Source organism: Eurosta solidaginis, chromosome 2 (assembly GCF_040869045.1).
Source record: "Eurosta solidaginis isolate ZX-2024a chromosome 2, ASM4086904v1, whole genome shotgun sequence".
In the NCBI taxonomy this organism is placed as follows: domain Eukaryota; kingdom Metazoa; phylum Arthropoda; class Insecta; order Diptera; family Tephritidae; genus Eurosta; species Eurosta solidaginis.
The window spans coordinates 15970483-15987820 of NC_090320.1; the positions used below are offsets into that span (position 1 = coordinate 15970483).

Below are 17338 nucleotides of genomic sequence, written 5' to 3' on the forward strand. Positions count from 1 at the left end.
AAGGCAACGACAATGTCTGTCACAGTATACACTTTGCACACCTGCGTCCAAAGTACTGCCTCTTCAAAAGGCCAAAGCGCTTCCCAATTACCTCACGGCAGCATTACAAGGTGACCTGACTCTGTTTCATAAACTAAGTTTCCATGATAACTTGCTGTCAAGTATGATGTCTAGGTCCTTAACCATGTCAGCGATATTCCTTTTACGAATGGTGGCCTAATTACCGTGATCTTGTAGCACCTAGTGGGTGCCAGCTGTCCAGTTAAAAACCAGCTCACTTCGACACTTTTATATTAGTCCGTTGTATTACAACATCCTCTAATGGCTTCCAGCTATTTAGCAAATCGCTGTGTGGCAACAATAAAACTGCGATCTTGAAAATTTCCAACAGAGACTCGAAAAACTGAGATATTTTCACTCAGTGAACAGTTTCGGTGAAGAGATCCAAATAGTACCTCTTATATAGGAATAATAAGCCATTTTAATGGAATTAATGATCAATGTACGACATCGAAGCACGGCCTTACATCCAGTGCTACAATGTTGGAGTTGTTATAATAGAAACTCAAGCCCAAACAGGGCATGGCAAAAAGCGGTTTCTTAAATCCTCTTCGTTTCAACTTAACATTGCCGAGTCTCGAAATTAACGCATGTGTTGAAGAAGAAATTGTAGACTCCACATATAATACTGGCAACAATGCAGTTAAATTAAGTGTTGGGAAACTCGCGAGCTTTACGAGTATTCGAAAACCTTACGAGAAGCCAAGTCCTCGATCTCTTGAGTTTGGAAATTCTTGCTTGCCTTCGAGAAAAAACCGTAAACACTACATATAATAATAAAAATACACGACTAAATTGAACGTCGAGAAGCTTGGTAGTTTTATGAGTATTCGAGATTCGAAAATTCTGCGAGAAGCCAAGTTCTTGATTTCTCGAATCTCGAAATTTTCGCATATGCTTGAAAAGAAATCTTGGACTCTATGTATAATATTGGCAACGCAGGACTAATTTCGAGAAGCTTGCGAGTCTTACGAGAATTTTGAGATTCGAAACCCCTGCGAGAGGCTAAACTCCCGATTTCTCGAGTCTCGAAACTCTCGCATGTGGCTGAGGCGAACCCATAGGAATTTCATGCAAAGTGCCAATGCAGCGATTGAATCGAATATCGAGAAGCTGGAGAGCTTTATAAGCATTTCGAGATTCGAGAACCCTGAGAAAAGCCAAGCTCTCGATTCTCCAGTCTCGAAATGTTTGCTTGTGTTTTGGAAGCTCAAGTAAATAGTCGAAAAACCATCTGCCAAATATTAAAAATTGAAAGGATAAATAAAAATGTGAATGAAAATAATATTTTACTTCAATACATTACAGCAAACATATTTTTAAGTACAGTAGCGACATTATTCAGGCCAAACTGTGTCACTCAGCTCCACAATACAATTCTGCGGGCGAACTGCTACATATGTTGGCGAATTTAAATATGAATAAAAACCACGTATTCTAAATTGTCTGTAGAAGTAGGAATAAGAGAGTTATAAAAATATTAAAAGAGTTAAAGTTAAAAAGGAGTAAATGAGTACGTAACTCCTTAGACTTACTCCTTACAGCCATCACTGAACCACCAACCCATTTTCAATGCCTTCGCACACTCTTTATTCTCATTGCTGGTACTCAAGTGTTTTGTAAAAAACTTCGCATTCTTACGCAAACGCTGATAGTTGGTATTATTTTTGTAAGCACCCAATACGATCACCTCATACTGGGTACTCTCATCACCAATTGCAAATTTATCATATGTCTCTATATCCCATTCCTCCAAATCATGTTTCGTAACAATACGAATCTCTTGTAGCTGAGCAAATGTCATAGCATACAAACGTTCTAAGCCAATAAAAAAATTATGTTCTGGCCAACCGAAACCCTTCTTATATTCCTTCCATCTGCGATCAAAATCACTAGCGATATCTTGCCGGCGCCAAATCACAGTCCAAGCGCAGCCACCTAGCGGATCAACCAGGCAATAAACTTGAAATGAATTGGCTATATTCGGTACAGTTATATTGTAAATACCGCTATTGAGCGTACTGTCATTTGCTAAAATATTTGCGCAACTCCAGAGTTTTTTATGATTTGGTGTGAATTCTGTATGGAACCTAAGAACGAACAAATGCGATGTGATTATTATTGAGAAAAACACAAGGAATTTCCAAAATAGTTTTACTCTTTAAGTCCACGTTCGAAATAATTTTGATTTATAAGCGTTTGATTTATGAGGCGCTCCATTCTGTAAATGTCCATAAATCACTGTTGTTATATTTCATAAAAAAATATATATAATCAAAAAGAAAGTAAACGAAACCGTCACCATAACTATAACAAATGTCACCTTGACTATAACTGTAGACGTAACATGAGCCACTTAAAAGGAAAACTTGTAAAATTAACCAAAATTTCTGTCAATTTTGATTCCAATAGCTGTTGAATCAACTTCGTAAAAATTTATGATTCTGCATTGGCCCTTTCAACAGCAAAAATAAATCAACATACATATGTAAGCAATATCTCTGTTAACTTAACAAATATTGCTGACACCCTGAAAATACCAATGAAGTCTGTTAAAATAACGAATTTCAGTCAACAACTGTTACTCCAATGAGGGCAGTTAGTATGACAGAAATTTGTGTAGCACCATGGTCAAAAGTACAAAGCTGTTCGCTGTTGAAATTACCAATGAAATCTGTTCTTTTAGCAGAAAAATCAGTAATATTGATTGAGAATCTATAATTTTTACAGCATACTATTAACTTGAGCCTAACAAGTTCTCATTTGCTAAAATAAATTAAAAATTTGCTCTCTTGACAAAAAATTTGGTTGAATTAACCATGAAGCGATCGAGTTACCCGATTGTCTGTTGATTCAAGCACAACAAACCCGATATGTTGATTTTATCAGCGTAATTTCTTTTGGTTAATCATCCAACGCAAACAGCTGTTGAATCAACGACACAATCGACAGTTTCAACAGTCAAGTCAACAAAAAAGAATATTTTCATACTAAGTGATACTTCTGTTAGCTTAACTTATTATTTGTATCTTTAGGATAATAATGAAAACGGTAAAGATACCAAATCTTGGCCAACATTAGAATAACAGCGAAGGCTGTTGATACGACAGAAACTACTGCAGCGCCATGCTCATAACAACAAAGATTTTCGTTGTTGAAATGACCAATGAAATCAGTACTTTTAACAGAAAAATCAGTAAGATTGATTGATAATCTATGATTTTTGCAGAATACTGTTAAGTTGAGCACAACAGTTTTTCTTCTGCTGAAATCACTTAACAAATTTGAGCTCTTGCCAAAAAGCTCGGTTGACTTGATCATAATGCGATTAATTTTTCAGAATGTATGTTAGTTCAAGCACAATAAATCCGGCATGTTGATTTTACTAGCTCGCTTCTTTCAGTATATTAAACCGAATTCGAAAACAAAACCGTTTCGTTTCTTAGAAAGAAAGAGAAATTAAAAAAAAAAAAAAAACAAATTACTTGAACAAACGATCATCCACTTCATCGGCATACTCGCTCAAAAACTCAGCAACAACCTCAATTAGCGCTTCGACATCCACTTCACCTTGTTTCTCCTTCACTGGCGCCAACGCGGAAGCTGTTCCTTGCTTAAGATGCAACGCATAGACGAAGCTAGTGAAAATTATTATTTGCAGCAGAAACGCCGATAAATGATATTTAGTCATATTCAGCTGGGTATCGTTTTCAAACTAACAGCAAAATTATAATGAGCCGCTTGAATTGAAGTAGGCATGTGTTAAAAAAAGCATTACCTAACATATGTATGTATTAATTATTCACAGTCATAATTGAAAATCGCTGAGAAGTTTTAGTAGGCATATAAAGTTACAGGGCCACGGTAGTCGGTGGCTGCGCTTTGACTGTGCTACAAATCGAATTTGAAACCTGTATAATTAAAAAGCATACCCAAATCATGTCCGACAAAACACTATACAAATCTCCATCACCCCTTAAACCTTCAGTCTGCTGGGTTTTCGTACGGTTATCCTTTGAGTTCACGAGGATATAAAACAGCTGGGCAGGAACCCCTTACAATGCTGTAGCTCATACGCACCAGATGAGAGATTAGACGTAGTAAATATTGGCACATCTGATGTGGTCATTATCATATAAATCAAATAAAGCAGCAACATATAAGTCACTTTTGTCTTTTTCCTCAAGCTGACTTCGAAAAACTGACTTCGTTTTCTGTTTCAAAAAACTCTTATAAAAAAGAATGCATGGCGCAGTTCACCTCCGACGAGATTAAGGCAGAGCTTCGCTTTCAATTCGCGTGGTGCTTCTCTTAGTTTTTTCCTACAAATTGTTCATAAAGAACCTTCATCTTTTATGTTGATTTTAAAGATTTTCATGGCAGAAATATATGCTTAGTGTTTGGCAGACCACTACCGAGAGGCGAAAGAGGCTTAGAAACTGTTTTCATAATTAAATGTTGCTTTTCCAGGACCTTGAACACAGGACCTTCGGTGTGATACCCCCACACTACGGCGGCCTCAAAAACGTCTTTCATCACGATGTAGCGAAGGCAGGACGGCTTCACAGGTTTTCCCTCCATTTTTTGGAATCATGAATGAAGTCTGCCACGCGCTTTTCCATACTTCCTAGTGTCGACTTAGGGAAATATTTGCAGAAATTTTTTAACGTGGCTACGAAGACTGTAGTGGGACTGCTAAAATTGTGTGCGGTTTCCGAAATGTCACTTTTGAGACCAGTCTCTTATAAAGGGGCATCCAGAATGCAGTAGTGTTGTTATTCTCATCATCAAAAATAAATTGCAACTTTCATTGCGGAATCAGTTTCGATTCAGACTTGGCAGTACTGTGAGGCAGTACTACACACCTATTATAAACCTCTACTTCTTTACCCGTTCGTCATGCTATTTTCTATGCCTACTGCAAACGCACGAGGTTGTAAGAGCGAAACACACCTCCGAAACACCAAAGTCTGACCCAAGGTGAGTTTTGGATCCATCAGTTGAGATTATGGAATAAAATAGTATGATGTATGGGAAGCTAGGCTAAATATATTTATTAGGAACTAGTGTAATCGGCAGATTTTGTCCTGGTAGAAAATTGATTTGTCTATATTAAAAAGTGTGCATGACTTCTCCTCTTTCTATACAATTCTCGTCTACTTAATCCTCCACACACACCTCCACTTCCATTCCCACTCCTACTCCCTATCCCATTCCCATTACTGCTGTCTCTCCAACTTTCACTCTTAATCTCAATCACACTCCTACTAACACTCACACTCAAATTCCCGCTCCTACCCATGCTCTCACTCACTAACAGACAGCATTCCAGTTTTGTATGTTTTGAAATATTATTCATGAGAAAACTTAATATACAGAATTTTTTTGGTAAAGTCAGTGGTGCTCGTAGATTTAAAAATATGCGGGTATACATATCGGAGCCCCACAAATATTCATCGGGCGCCACTTCGGCGTTTATTCGATGCCCACCTGGCTCTTTTCACTAAGTAGGAGTCTCCTTTTAACAGAAGCACCAACCGGAGGTAAAATTCACATACTCTCTGAGCACATGTCTATTTGCTTACTTTACATCCTAAGATTAGTTCCCGGTGTGCACATTATGATCTTTGTCAGGAGCTGGGAGAGGTTGCAGTTTCCATTACAAAATTAACAAAAAGAAAGGCAAATTTCATATGAACAACCTGGGTATAATAAATTGTTACTATGCTGTATATTTGACTCAAGAATAAAAGATCGAAACCAGAACCACTTGTTTGTGAAATTCATTATTAACGAAACAACTTTTCAAAACAGTTGGTAATGCAAGCACATATCTAAGCAATCTCAAGTTTCACTCAATTCTATTGCATTCTAACAGCACAATTTTAAGTTTAACTGCAGCGGGCAAAATGAAAACAGCATACGCTCTTTTTACGGGAGTACTCTTAATAATTTTTGCAGATATAATGGGCCGTGGCAATATTGTGAAATCAGCAGGAGACACTAACACAGAGAAAGCGCGAAAGGAGGCAGTTTCCGATTTGAGAGACAAATTTCGCAAGAAATTCGGTAAAAGTTCGTTAAGGTATTCAAGTTTAAGCAGAGAAGGTTTAAAATGATATAGTGAAATTTCATGAGTTTCACAGAGAGAGAGAGAGCGTAAAAGCTAAATTTGTTTTTATATTCATTAATTTTTTCAGAAAATCAACTCAAGGCAACCCAACTGAAGTAATAACGGTCATTAAACAGAAGGAAATAGTTGGAGATGATGGTATAAAGACTGTAACTGAAAAAGTCGTATATCATGCGGGCGAAAAAACTGAACACACAGAACATACGAATGTCTTTACAAGTACCGCTAATATAACCAAGGAGCAATGCAACTGCGTTTGCCCCAAAGTGGACGGTAGTAATAATTATTCAAGACATGGTGTGACTAGGTTAAAGTTCGTACGAACTGATCCTGAAGTTTTGTCCCCACAAGATGTTGAAGAAACTGAGCAAATCATTGAAAACAGCTGCATGTCAACAAACCGAGTGGATGCTAGATATGTGGAGAGTTGCGCTGAAGCTATGCGCACAGATAGTGAAACGAGTGAAGGATTATATACAATTTATATTGCGGATTCCGGACCAATTCAAGTTTATTGTTACAAAGATCCCTTAGAAAAGCATGGTTGTGCCTGGACGATATTTTCACGTCGCATTACGCCTGGTCCGCATTTCGATCGTACATGGAATGAATATGTTAAAGGCTTTGGTGATATAAGCGGAAATTTTTTTCTTGGACTGCATAAAGTACACATTCTGACAGCGCATGCACCGCAAGAACTGGCTGTGTTTACAAATTTCCATACGAATGATGTTGAACGTGAAAAATATGGCTTCTTTAGTATAGGTAACTGCAAGTCCGCTTTTCAGGTGTTACGTTTGGGTAAATTTTCAGAGACATCTGCTATACGTCACCTAGTGAGAGACTCGAAATTTTCGACTAAAGACAAAGATAATGGTAATGGCTATGATAGTTGTGCAAAAGGTCTTCAAATGGGTTGGTGGTATTCGGATCAGTGTAAATAGTAAGTTCTTGAGATAAGTTGTTTGACTAGAATCGAAATCTGCTTTTTTATACTCTTTACAGCGCTATGCAATTCAGTGGCGTACATGCGTATTTGAATACGCCAAGCATAATGGGTTTGAGGCCGATCAATTGTGAACATTAAGCGCTCTGCGTGACATGTGCGCAAGAAGGGTCACATTAAGAAGCCTACTTACTTTTTATTTGCTATTTTGAGGGCTGGTTTTTTTTTAGTAAACCTTAAACCTTTTAGAAATTTGTTCAAAAAAAAGTTTTTAACGGGCTGAAACGTTTTAAGTTTACTAGAGAAAACGGCACTTAAGCCAAAAAGTTTTTTGAAGATATGAAAATATAATAAATGTACCTTAGTTTTTGTCAGATTTTTTTTTGTATATGGTCTCGTAACAAGACCGAGATGATACTCAACACAGCCCTTTAATTATACCGAACTAGCTGTAAAATAGTCCTGAACTGCTCCCGCAAATATATCCCGAATGCAAGCCTAAACAATTAAAATAAAATTAAAATATTTCGGAAATGATGCGGGAAAGCTCGGGAAAGGTTTCAAAAAAGTCCCTAGATGATGCAGTAATAATGGCGCAATAATATTTAAATGATAATATTTAAATGCCAAAATCATTCCGAAGAAAATCGGAATAGTTTCTGATTATTGAAGCAACTCCGAAATACTCTCAACGTGATCGAAAAAAGAACTGAAATTGCGCCGAAATCATTTCTGGTACAATCCCGAAACAACCTTATTATCGCGAAACGATCATGAAAGAGTCTCGAAGAGATCTAAAATATATAAATAAATAAAAGTAAGGCGCGATAACATCCGAAGAGCTTTTAGGCCGAGCTTCTCTTCCAATTGGCGTAGTGCTCCTTTTTAAGTTTTCCTACAAATTGGCGGAACGGAACCTACTGGTTTTATGCCGACTCCGAGCGGCATCTGCGAGGCAGATGAGTTTTCACTGAGAGCTTTTCGTGGCAGAAATATACTCGGAGTGGTTGCCAAACACTGCCGAGGGGCGACCCCGCTTATCTTGTAAATGAAAAATCTTGTTTCTAAAATTTTGATGTTGCTTTGCCCGGGGTGTGAACCCAGGATCTTCGGTGTGGTAGGCGGAGCACGCTACCATCACACCACGGCGGCCGCCATAAATAAACAAACGGTGCCGAAAAAATTCCGAATTGGTGTTGAAACAATCCCGAAACAGTACCAAAACTTTTCGAAAGTCCTAATAATAAGCCTAGGATAATTCTGAAATGATCCCGAAAGCAGTCGTGAATATTTGAGAAATAGTTCTACAATTATTGCGAATGTTTCCAAAAACAATCCCCAAGTGGTCTGGATATAGTCCTTATTTGATGCCGAAATAGTCCTGATATCATTTCAATTATAAAACAAAAATTGTCCAGATGCAGTCCCGAAGTGTTCTGTAAATAAACCCGAAAAAGTCTCAAAACGTTTCCCAAATCATTACTTAAACCGAAAAAAATTCCAAACTAGTATTGAAACAACCTCGAAATAGTACCAAAACTTTCTGAAAGTCTCAAGAAAACGTCTCTAAATGACCCACGACACAGTACTAAAACAGTCCCGAAATCATTCTGAGAACAAGTCCAAAATAGTACCGATATGATGCCAAAAACAAGTCCGGAACAGTACTGAAATTATTCCGAAAACAGTCCTCATTGCTTGCGAACTTGGTATGCAACTATTGCAAATCTTTCTAAAAGCAGTTTGCTGGTCATGCATATGCTAGCTGGTCTTTTTCGCATGTTTGGGCGTTTGGTTCACAACGAACACACAACCAAATTTTTCGTTTTTGGAAAATTTCGGTTTTACTTAAGCAGTTTTGATTTTATTAGAACCAACTATTCGTCCTTGATGCAGTACGAAAGCAAAGTTTAATTGCAAGTAAAAAATATTTGTGTTGGTATAAATGTCAAAATTTTATTTCCGTGAACTTACTTGATATGAATGTGATCTCACTCAGCATTATCCAACGTGCCGCGAAATATAAATGTATTTGTATATATTTTCCAAGGCGATGATGTAATTTGATTGTCACTTCACGTGCATGATCGAGCACTGTATCGGGCATATAAGAAAATTGAACTGGTGCGCCAGCATATTGACGACCGCCAATGCTAAATAAAACTTTAGCGTGTACGAAAACCTGCAAGAAAATTTAATGAAAAATAATTTTTGGATTACTATGTCAAATTTCAGTTGAAAATAAATTCGAAAATTTTTAAAAAATTCTAGAAGGATATTAATTTTTGCCCGTTCGTCTTTGAGCATATCTTACTAGTAATGATCTTTTTTCAGATATTTTTGTTTTGGTTATCCCAAAGATGCTCTATGGGTTGAGGTGCAGAGATTGAGGAGATTGATCTAACTGGAGTAAAGCCGGCTATAGTAAGGTGAGCAAACTGGTATTTCAAGTGAGTCCAGCGGTCGATCTTTTTAAGGAATTGGTTAAGAAAGAAATTTTCGTTGTCTACCTACAACAATTACACATCATTGTTTCAACAATGCAAGGGGATACACCTAAAGAGTGAACGAATAAGGAAAGCCTGGCCCAAGCTGTGGCGCAGGAAAGACGTTAAATACATCATTTAGCATAGACGGTGTAAGCGCATTGTATTAGAGGTGACGCGCTGTGAATCTGGGGCTGCTTATAATAGAAATACGAACCAGACCGCTCTGTATGATTTTCATTCTGAATTTGGGCATATGCTCTGTTCCTCAAATAATTCTTTAAGGACCTGTGCGCCGGATACAATTTTAAATTCTTTACTTTAAAAAAGCACCATGCCAATCCTATGTAGGCTGGGGTTGATTCGATTACTTCATGTCGTCTGGACCTAATATGCATATGGAAACGGACATTTTTGGCCATAGGCATAATAAGAACATATTAAAACAGCTTCTTCGAAGACTTTTGCATTATTGAGTCCCAAGGAAGGTAAAACAAAGCAATGGTTAACCTTCTACTTATAACAGATGTGACCGTTAGTAGAAGTGACCACGAGTCACCGACTTAAACAATTTAGTATAGCCTGTAAAAAAGGCCTTTCTCAATGTAGAGGCTTAGCTGATTTCTCCACCTATATTGTGTGGTCGTGAAGAGCGCAAATTCACTACGCTGGTTTTGAAATTTTAGTATAAAGCCTCTCTTGAGCAAATGTATATGGGGTATTCCATCCCATTTCGACCAATTTTGAACCCGACCACTTTAGAATTGGCTGAAAGTTTTTCTTCTTTTTCTAGCTTACGAAAGACGTTTTTCAGAATTTTTTCAAATTTTTTCATCCAAAACACCGTTTTTGTTTTCAAAATGCTATAACTTTTTCAAAAATTGACCGTTTGGGATCTTTTTTTTTTTAAATTTGTTTTTAAATGCACTTTTCGGAAAAAATACAAAAAAATGTTTAGTTTTTTTTTGTAATTTTTCAGTTTTTCGAGATTTTTCGAATTTCGACATTTTTTTTTCTCATAATAAACTTCAATCAATTCTGCAATCATCCCCACTAATCCCGGAGTGGGCCAATTCCTTTTTTTTTTTTTTTATTTAATTGAAAAAAAACTTTAAAATTTTTTTGTATTTTTTCCGAAAAGTACATTTAAAAAAAAATTTAAAAAAAAATCCCAAACGGTCAATTTTTGAAAAAGTTATAGCATTTTGAAAACAAAAACGGTGTCCAACTCAAAATAAGTTATGAATTAAAAAAAAGGGGTTTTTTTGAAAATGCTATAACTTTTTCAAAAACTAACCGTTTGGGATCTTGTTTGTTTTTTAAATTGTTTTTAAATGTACTTTCGGAAAAAATACAAAAAAATTTTTAAAGTTTTTTTTTTCAATTACATAAAAAAAAACAAAAATCGGCCACTCCAGGATTAGTGGGGATGATTGCAGAATTGATTGAAATTTTTTATGAGAAAAAAAAAAATAATAAAGAAAAAAATCGAAAAACTGAAAAATTACAAAAAAAAAAACTTTTAAAATATTTTTGTATTTTTTCCGAAAAGTACATTTAAAAACAAATTTAAAAAAAAAAAAAGATCCCAAACGGTAAATTTTTGAAAAAGTTATAGCATTTTGAAAACAAAAACGGTGTTTTTTTTTAATTCATACCTTTTTTTGAGGTGGATGAAAAAATTTGAAAAAATTCTGAAAAACGTCTTTAGTAAGCTAGAAAAAGAAGAAAAACTTTCAGCCAATTCTAAAGGGGTCGGGTTCAAAATTGGTCGAAATGGGATGGAATACCCCATATACTCTAAAAGGAGTTGCACTGAATCTTTGGATACTTTAATTTAAGGTCTTTAGCTTAACCTTCTATATGAAGATATTTATGAAATTTATTTAAGAGACATGTTTTCCAAAAAATGTATAAATAAGATAGCTTTTTTTTTTAATTTTAAACCTACGACGTACCTGCACATCTTTCGAAAACATATTGTTGGTATGCAACATGACAGCACTGAAGTTTCGCACACTTTCGAATTCGAAAGTTATTTCTATAGGGTTGCCATTAAGATTTGGAGTATCATTCCGCCATCCAACCCATTCATAACCTGTGGATAAAAGATGTTTTTAGAGTTGTAAGAATACAATTTTTGAAATTCACTTAGGAGTTATTGTTTCTGAATCATATACCGGTTTTTTAAATAAGCCTAAAGGAAGAATCTGACATGAATAGCTTTCTGAAAAATATTACTTAAGAAATTCTTTGAATCAACTCCACAGCTTAATGAATTAAATGAAAAATCTATTATAATTTAAAAATTGTTTCAATTAAAAATAAATTGTATTATAACAATAATAAAACAAAATTATAAAAAGAATTATTATAGTTACTCCTTGAGGCCGATTCGAACACATGATCTTACAAATTAATTGGACGGACCATAAAACAACAACAAACGAAAAATCTTTTCGCCTTAGCGGAAATGATATTTCTTTGAATGATAAATGAGCAGTGCTCTGAAATTAGAAGGGAGGATATGACAACATTGGCGGCACGAAATGAAACTACTCTTACTCAAACTAACTTTTTTGCGACAATACAATTGGGCACAAAAATTCAAGTCCTTTTTAATCCGAAAATTCCGTTTTAAAAATAAAAAAACAAATTTTTCTAAACTCACCTTTTCCAAATCCATGTATGTCTGTTCGAAAATTATCTTTGCCCTTTTGCCCATCGACCAGTTGTCCCAATCCATCGACATAGCGATCACCTTCCTCATGACCATCATAAGTTTTGTCCGAAAGATCGATTTCTATACCACGCTGTATACCTTTAGGTATGCTATATGAAACGATGCCATCTGGAATGAGTCAAAATCAATAGTAATATTTAGGACCTCAGTGGAATTTGATCTTTGATTAAAAACATTCCAAATATTCTAGAATACTAATAGTGTGGTGAATATTAGCATTTCAAATATCACTAGGCTGTTAGTAAATAAGCATAACGACAGTAAGCCATTTACACACATAGAAGGCAATGAAGAATATTTCACACTCAAAACCCGCTGCTTGAAGCGAAGAGATTATTTCACATTTACATATGTAGTCATCAGCTAAGAGCAGAAGCTGTTACTCACACATACACACGCATACAGCTAGAAGAAAAACATAAACTACAGATATACATGTATGCTAAATAAACAAGTATGAGATACAACTGTTCCAGAAGGCATGTTCGTCAAAAGTCTAGACCTTAGGAGAAATAGATACACGAGGCGATAATCAATCAGTTTGATTTTAATACGCTTTAGTGAAACACGTGATAATTGTAATTGCGAAGTACTACTGCCAAAGTAGTCTAAATAAAGACCGTTTTTTATACTGAATATTTGAGTTATTTATTCGAAAGTTAAGAGATTCGAACGTTAACAGAAGTTGCAAAATTATCAGGAATTTCCCAAAATTCGTTACAATAGTAAGAATGGACATAACTTAAAAATTGGTTAGAAAGCTATGTAATTCAGAGCACCGTTTCAATGAAAATATCACGGAACTACTCATCTGATTTGTATGGAGGAAACTCTAAAAACTCACTCGAACATTTTTTTTTTTTTTTTTGAATCAATGCTAATTTTGAGAGACCTATAATTCATACTTTGTCTGTGTGTGCTCGAGAAAATTCAGAGAACTCTAAGTAAAAAGTACCAAATTTTCTCGAATTTTGGCGAATAGGTTTCTAAGAATGATTTGCATAGTTTCAGTAAAATCACTCATGAGATTTTTCTTAAAATATTGGAAAAAAATAAGGATTTAATTTACGAAATTCGATAATAACTGAAACTGCTATTTTTCTGTTCGCTGCTGTATGTGTATATGAAAAATTATGCACTCACCTTCCCAAAGACAACCGACCACTTCCGCTCTCAAACACACAGTGCGATCGTATTGACTGTATGGATAAATGCGCACCTTCGAAGCGAAAATGATCGGCTGTAAGACATTCTCCACTTCGCTATAAGTGTTAATATTACCAGGCAAGATCTGGAGAAGGAACAAAAGAAAAAAAAGACTGGTAAATATTTGCAGTAAGATATAAATAACTTATTATTATGAGAAACGTAACTTTTTTCCTAAAATCTAGATCTTGCTTCACTAGCAAGGTGCAGTTCACATATTTTATTCCATGACACCTACGCAATTTGTTTTGCACGCGTGTGAGATTAACTAAATATTTATATGTATAAAGAAAACTTAGTGCTAAACTATGAATAGGAAACATTGGTAAAGCATGTACGACCAATTGGGCTAGCCCACTATGTTTTGTACATCTTACATGAAGATTCGATTGAAATGCGATCGTTATCAAATTGATTAATGTGTGAAGTTGAGTAAGTGAATGCGCGATCGTTTGTGCGCGCTAAGCAACTATGGCCTTAGGCTAAGAAAAAAGGTGTGGAAGATGTTCATATATTGTACAGATAAATTAGGGTGGTTCCAAAAAAGCTTAAGTTTTATTTTTCTTTTTTATAGTGGAATATTACTCAGGACATTCAAAAAGATAGCCTGTAAAAATTTCAGCTTTTTTCTTCATTATTTAGAGGTGCCTTATTGCGACTTAATTTTAACATTCATACGAATCGTATGGCAAATCACATCCAACATGAAGTTTGGCCCAAATCTTTTTTAAAAATTTGTATAGATCAATTTCCCTTAAGAATAGATATAGCTGGTGATTTGTGTGCTAAGAGTAAGTGTTCTGGTACATATTTTATAAACGCTTGAAAGTCCACATTCGATTTGTATCGAAAAAATTAAGAAGCGTTAAGGTACCTGTTAACAGTAGAATAAAAAGCTGACATTTTTACAGGCAATATTTTTGAATGTCCTGATTAATATTTTCGTCAACATCATCATTAATTGGCGCATAACCACCTAGGTGACTTTGGCTATTTCGTAACAAGTCCCTGTTTGCCGATAACTGACGCCAATTGGGAGCATCATTTTCCTTATAACAAAATAAAAAAAAAATATATATTTTCCCCCACCCTAATGTATGTTCTACGTAGAGTAGAAGTTGCACAAAAAAGTGTGGGATTGTGTACATTGTAAACATGATTTATGAAACTGTTACTGCAGGTCTATTCGAGTATCTACCTTAGCAAAATAAAACTTTCCAAAGACCAATGTATGGAACCCTCGATCCTCCAATAGGCTCGAAGAAGTCGAGGTCACAGGCAGTAAGAAGAATTGAGATATTTCAACTCCAAAGTCAAAACTTAATTGCACAGCTTAAATATTTCCACGTTACAAAAGATCTAGCCAAGCTCGCTTGGTGCAATAGCAGCATTTTTCTTCTGTTGTCTCACAAAGGCACACACTGGAAAGAACATAAGTGACTGGAAAACAAAGCAGTTCAGAGAAGACTGGATTGAATGACCAGGGCAAAGCATTGCCAAATTGTTTATACTCCTTGCAACGAGAGTATCAGCCAAACTCATAAATCTAAGCAGAAAGGAGCTAGAAACTCTCACTGGGTACTATACGGGACTATGTAGTCTACGATATCACCTTAGTAGGTTAAATCTATACAACACACAAGTCTGTCGCTTTTGTGAGCTGGATTATGAAACACTGGTTCACATTCTCTGCGAATGCGTCGCTCTGGCAAGGCAGATATTCTCCCATCTATGTGGCATGACTCCTAATCCCTTCGTTCTATGGGATAAAGTGCCTCAAGATATACCATAATTCATTAAATGCATCCACATAGAGTAACAGGATGAAAGTTCAAGAACAATAGATATAAATAAAGTGCAACGAGGCATAATAATATTAATAATAATAATAAGATTTAATCTAACTTAATCTAGTTTAACTTCCGGAACACTACACTCTGTATATTAAATTTGTAAGCTTGCAAAAAATTTTAAAATATAGTGCACTTTCGATTCTTTCAGAAAACAATTACCCACTTCTTTGCCTTGTATGGATTTCCAACGCAGCCACTTCTCGAAACCAGGACGCCAATATTCCAGCACATACGCCTCCGTATATTCTTGGCCTTGACCTTTGCCAAAACGTCCCTGGGTGCGTATAGCTGTGACAACATGAACTTGCAACAAATCGATTTGTAGATACTCTTTGAGGCCACGTGATACCATATGTTTAGGACACCAAGCGCCACCATTATTATCCACTTTCAGTCTGCAAATAAATAAGTGAAAGAAAGAAATTAGAAATAATCGAGAGCTTAACAATGAAACAGTAAATAGTTAAACTGAAAAGCAGACAATTATAAGTTGAGGCCAAATTCGTAAACAATTTAAATATTCAGCATAAGTTTAAACAAAAACGTCAAATGCATTCAATGCGCTTCAATCAGGCGTTAGTCATTAAAACGCCAAATACACGACACGAACATTTCCGCGAACATTCCGCAATCTTGTTCGCAGCTTTGGCCATACACCATACGAACTTTTGGCCGAACATTAGTTCTCTTTCATACAGCGATGAATACGGACAACAATTGTGCTGCAGCAATATTGCTCGCTGTGGCAATTAAGCGTAAAAAAAAGAGAGAAGATTCAATAAATTCACTCAAAAATTTTTTATTGTCCATTTTATTTTTCCGCGCACGTCTGTTCCGTTCAGAAATTACTACGATTATGAGCTATTTCGCCATACACGCACGAACAGTTCGCGCAAATGTTCGCCAAAAATTAAAATATTTTGATTTTTGGCGAACATTTGCGCGAACTGGCAAACACCACCATACACGACAGAAAAGGTCGCAGAAACATGACATAACGGGAATGTTCGCGGACATGTTCGTGTCGTGTATTTGGCGCTTAAGTCGCACATATGTATCCAAATCAGTGGTCGACAAAAATTAAATTGCAAGTGTATTAGTAAGAGCGAGGTCATAAGCAACCCAGCAGGAAACTAAAGTTAAAATTACAACATGCAGAGGATGCATTTATACCAACAATTTTGGAAATTTATCAGTTTTGATTCAGAAATAGTTTGAAATATTTTCAAGTCCCTCAAATATCGCAAAAAGAGAGGCGATCACTCGCTTAAAAAATCATATTTCCGAAACTAATACACTAGGCGCAACTGGGAATGTTTAAAAAATATGTAGCTGATTTAAAACACAAACTCATATTGTATTGAAAAGTTATTTAATATAACATACCCAAAAAGGTAAAAACCCAAACCTAAGCATGTTTGGAAGATGAACTACATACGGAAAGGCCGTCATACCAGTTGCGTTATACCATCGTAAAATTTCTCACATGGAACCTTATAATTTTTGCGACAACCGTGCGCAGTGTTTATTCGTTGCTGTCTCGCTAACGATTGACGATGGAGAGTAATGCGGCAGTTACCCACGAACGTACGTAGAAAAAACGTGTCAGCTGACACGACCTATCTTATGAGTGTACAATGTAAACGAAAACTCACCGACGTGCAACGCCCGTACGTACGTAGCCCGGAACGTAGAAATCAAAACAATTTTGATTTTTTCCGTAAGAACGTGTCAGCTGATCGCTCTCTCACTAGACAGAGTTGCCTAGTAAACTTTTGTGCGCTAATTTTTGACCGTTTGCAATTTTATGCAAAAACACCTAATTAAAGTTTGAAAAATTGTGAAAATAATTCGAAATAATTATGTAAAAGTGCTGATTATAAATATGTAATCTATTTATACTTATTTAAT

General features: G+C 35.8%; 3 protein-coding genes across 5 annotated transcripts in view; 1 reads left to right on the top strand and 2 right to left on the bottom strand.

The window, feature by feature from the left end:
- LOC137239342 (discoidin domain-containing receptor 2-like) overlaps positions 1-17338 on the bottom strand; it is a 500380-nt gene that overhangs the window by 364810 nt on the left and 118232 nt on the right. Inside the window, exons 3-7 of the mRNA XM_067764529.1 lie at positions 15591-15822; positions 13512-13659; positions 12297-12476; positions 11584-11723; positions 9114-9321 (exon numbers count right to left, since the gene is read on the bottom strand). Coding sequence (XP_067620630.1) covers positions 9114-9321; positions 11584-11723; positions 12297-12476; positions 13512-13659; positions 15591-15822 — 908 coding nt within the window. The remainder of the gene's footprint in view (positions 1-9113; positions 9322-11583; positions 11724-12296; positions 12477-13511; positions 13660-15590; positions 15823-17338) is intronic.
- LOC137239346 (angiopoietin-1-like) lies at positions 1333-3762 on the bottom strand. Of its 3 annotated transcripts, none has more exons than XM_067764532.1 (4): positions 3546-3762; positions 2219-2281; positions 1596-2150; positions 1333-1506 (listed from the first exon to the last, which is right to left on the bottom strand). In XM_067764532.1, exons 1-4 carry the CDS (start codon positions 3749-3751, stop codon positions 1398-1400), a joined length of 933 nt encoding a protein of 310 aa, XP_067620633.1. In that variant the 5' UTR covers positions 3752-3762; the 3' UTR covers positions 1333-1397. The 3 variants fall into 3 exon arrangements, with proteins under 3 accessions (XP_067620633.1, XP_067620635.1, XP_067620634.1); XM_067764534.1 differs by having other exon boundaries at positions 1583-2150; XM_067764533.1 differs by lacking the exon at positions 2219-2281.
- LOC137239344 (fibrinogen-like protein A) lies at positions 5947-7489 on the top strand. The gene is made up of 3 exons (XM_067764531.1): positions 5947-6145; positions 6261-7136; positions 7199-7489. The coding sequence occupies exons 1-3, from the start codon at positions 5970-5972 to the stop codon at positions 7278-7280; spliced, it is 1134 nt and encodes a 377-aa protein (XP_067620632.1). The 5' UTR covers positions 5947-5969; the 3' UTR covers positions 7281-7489.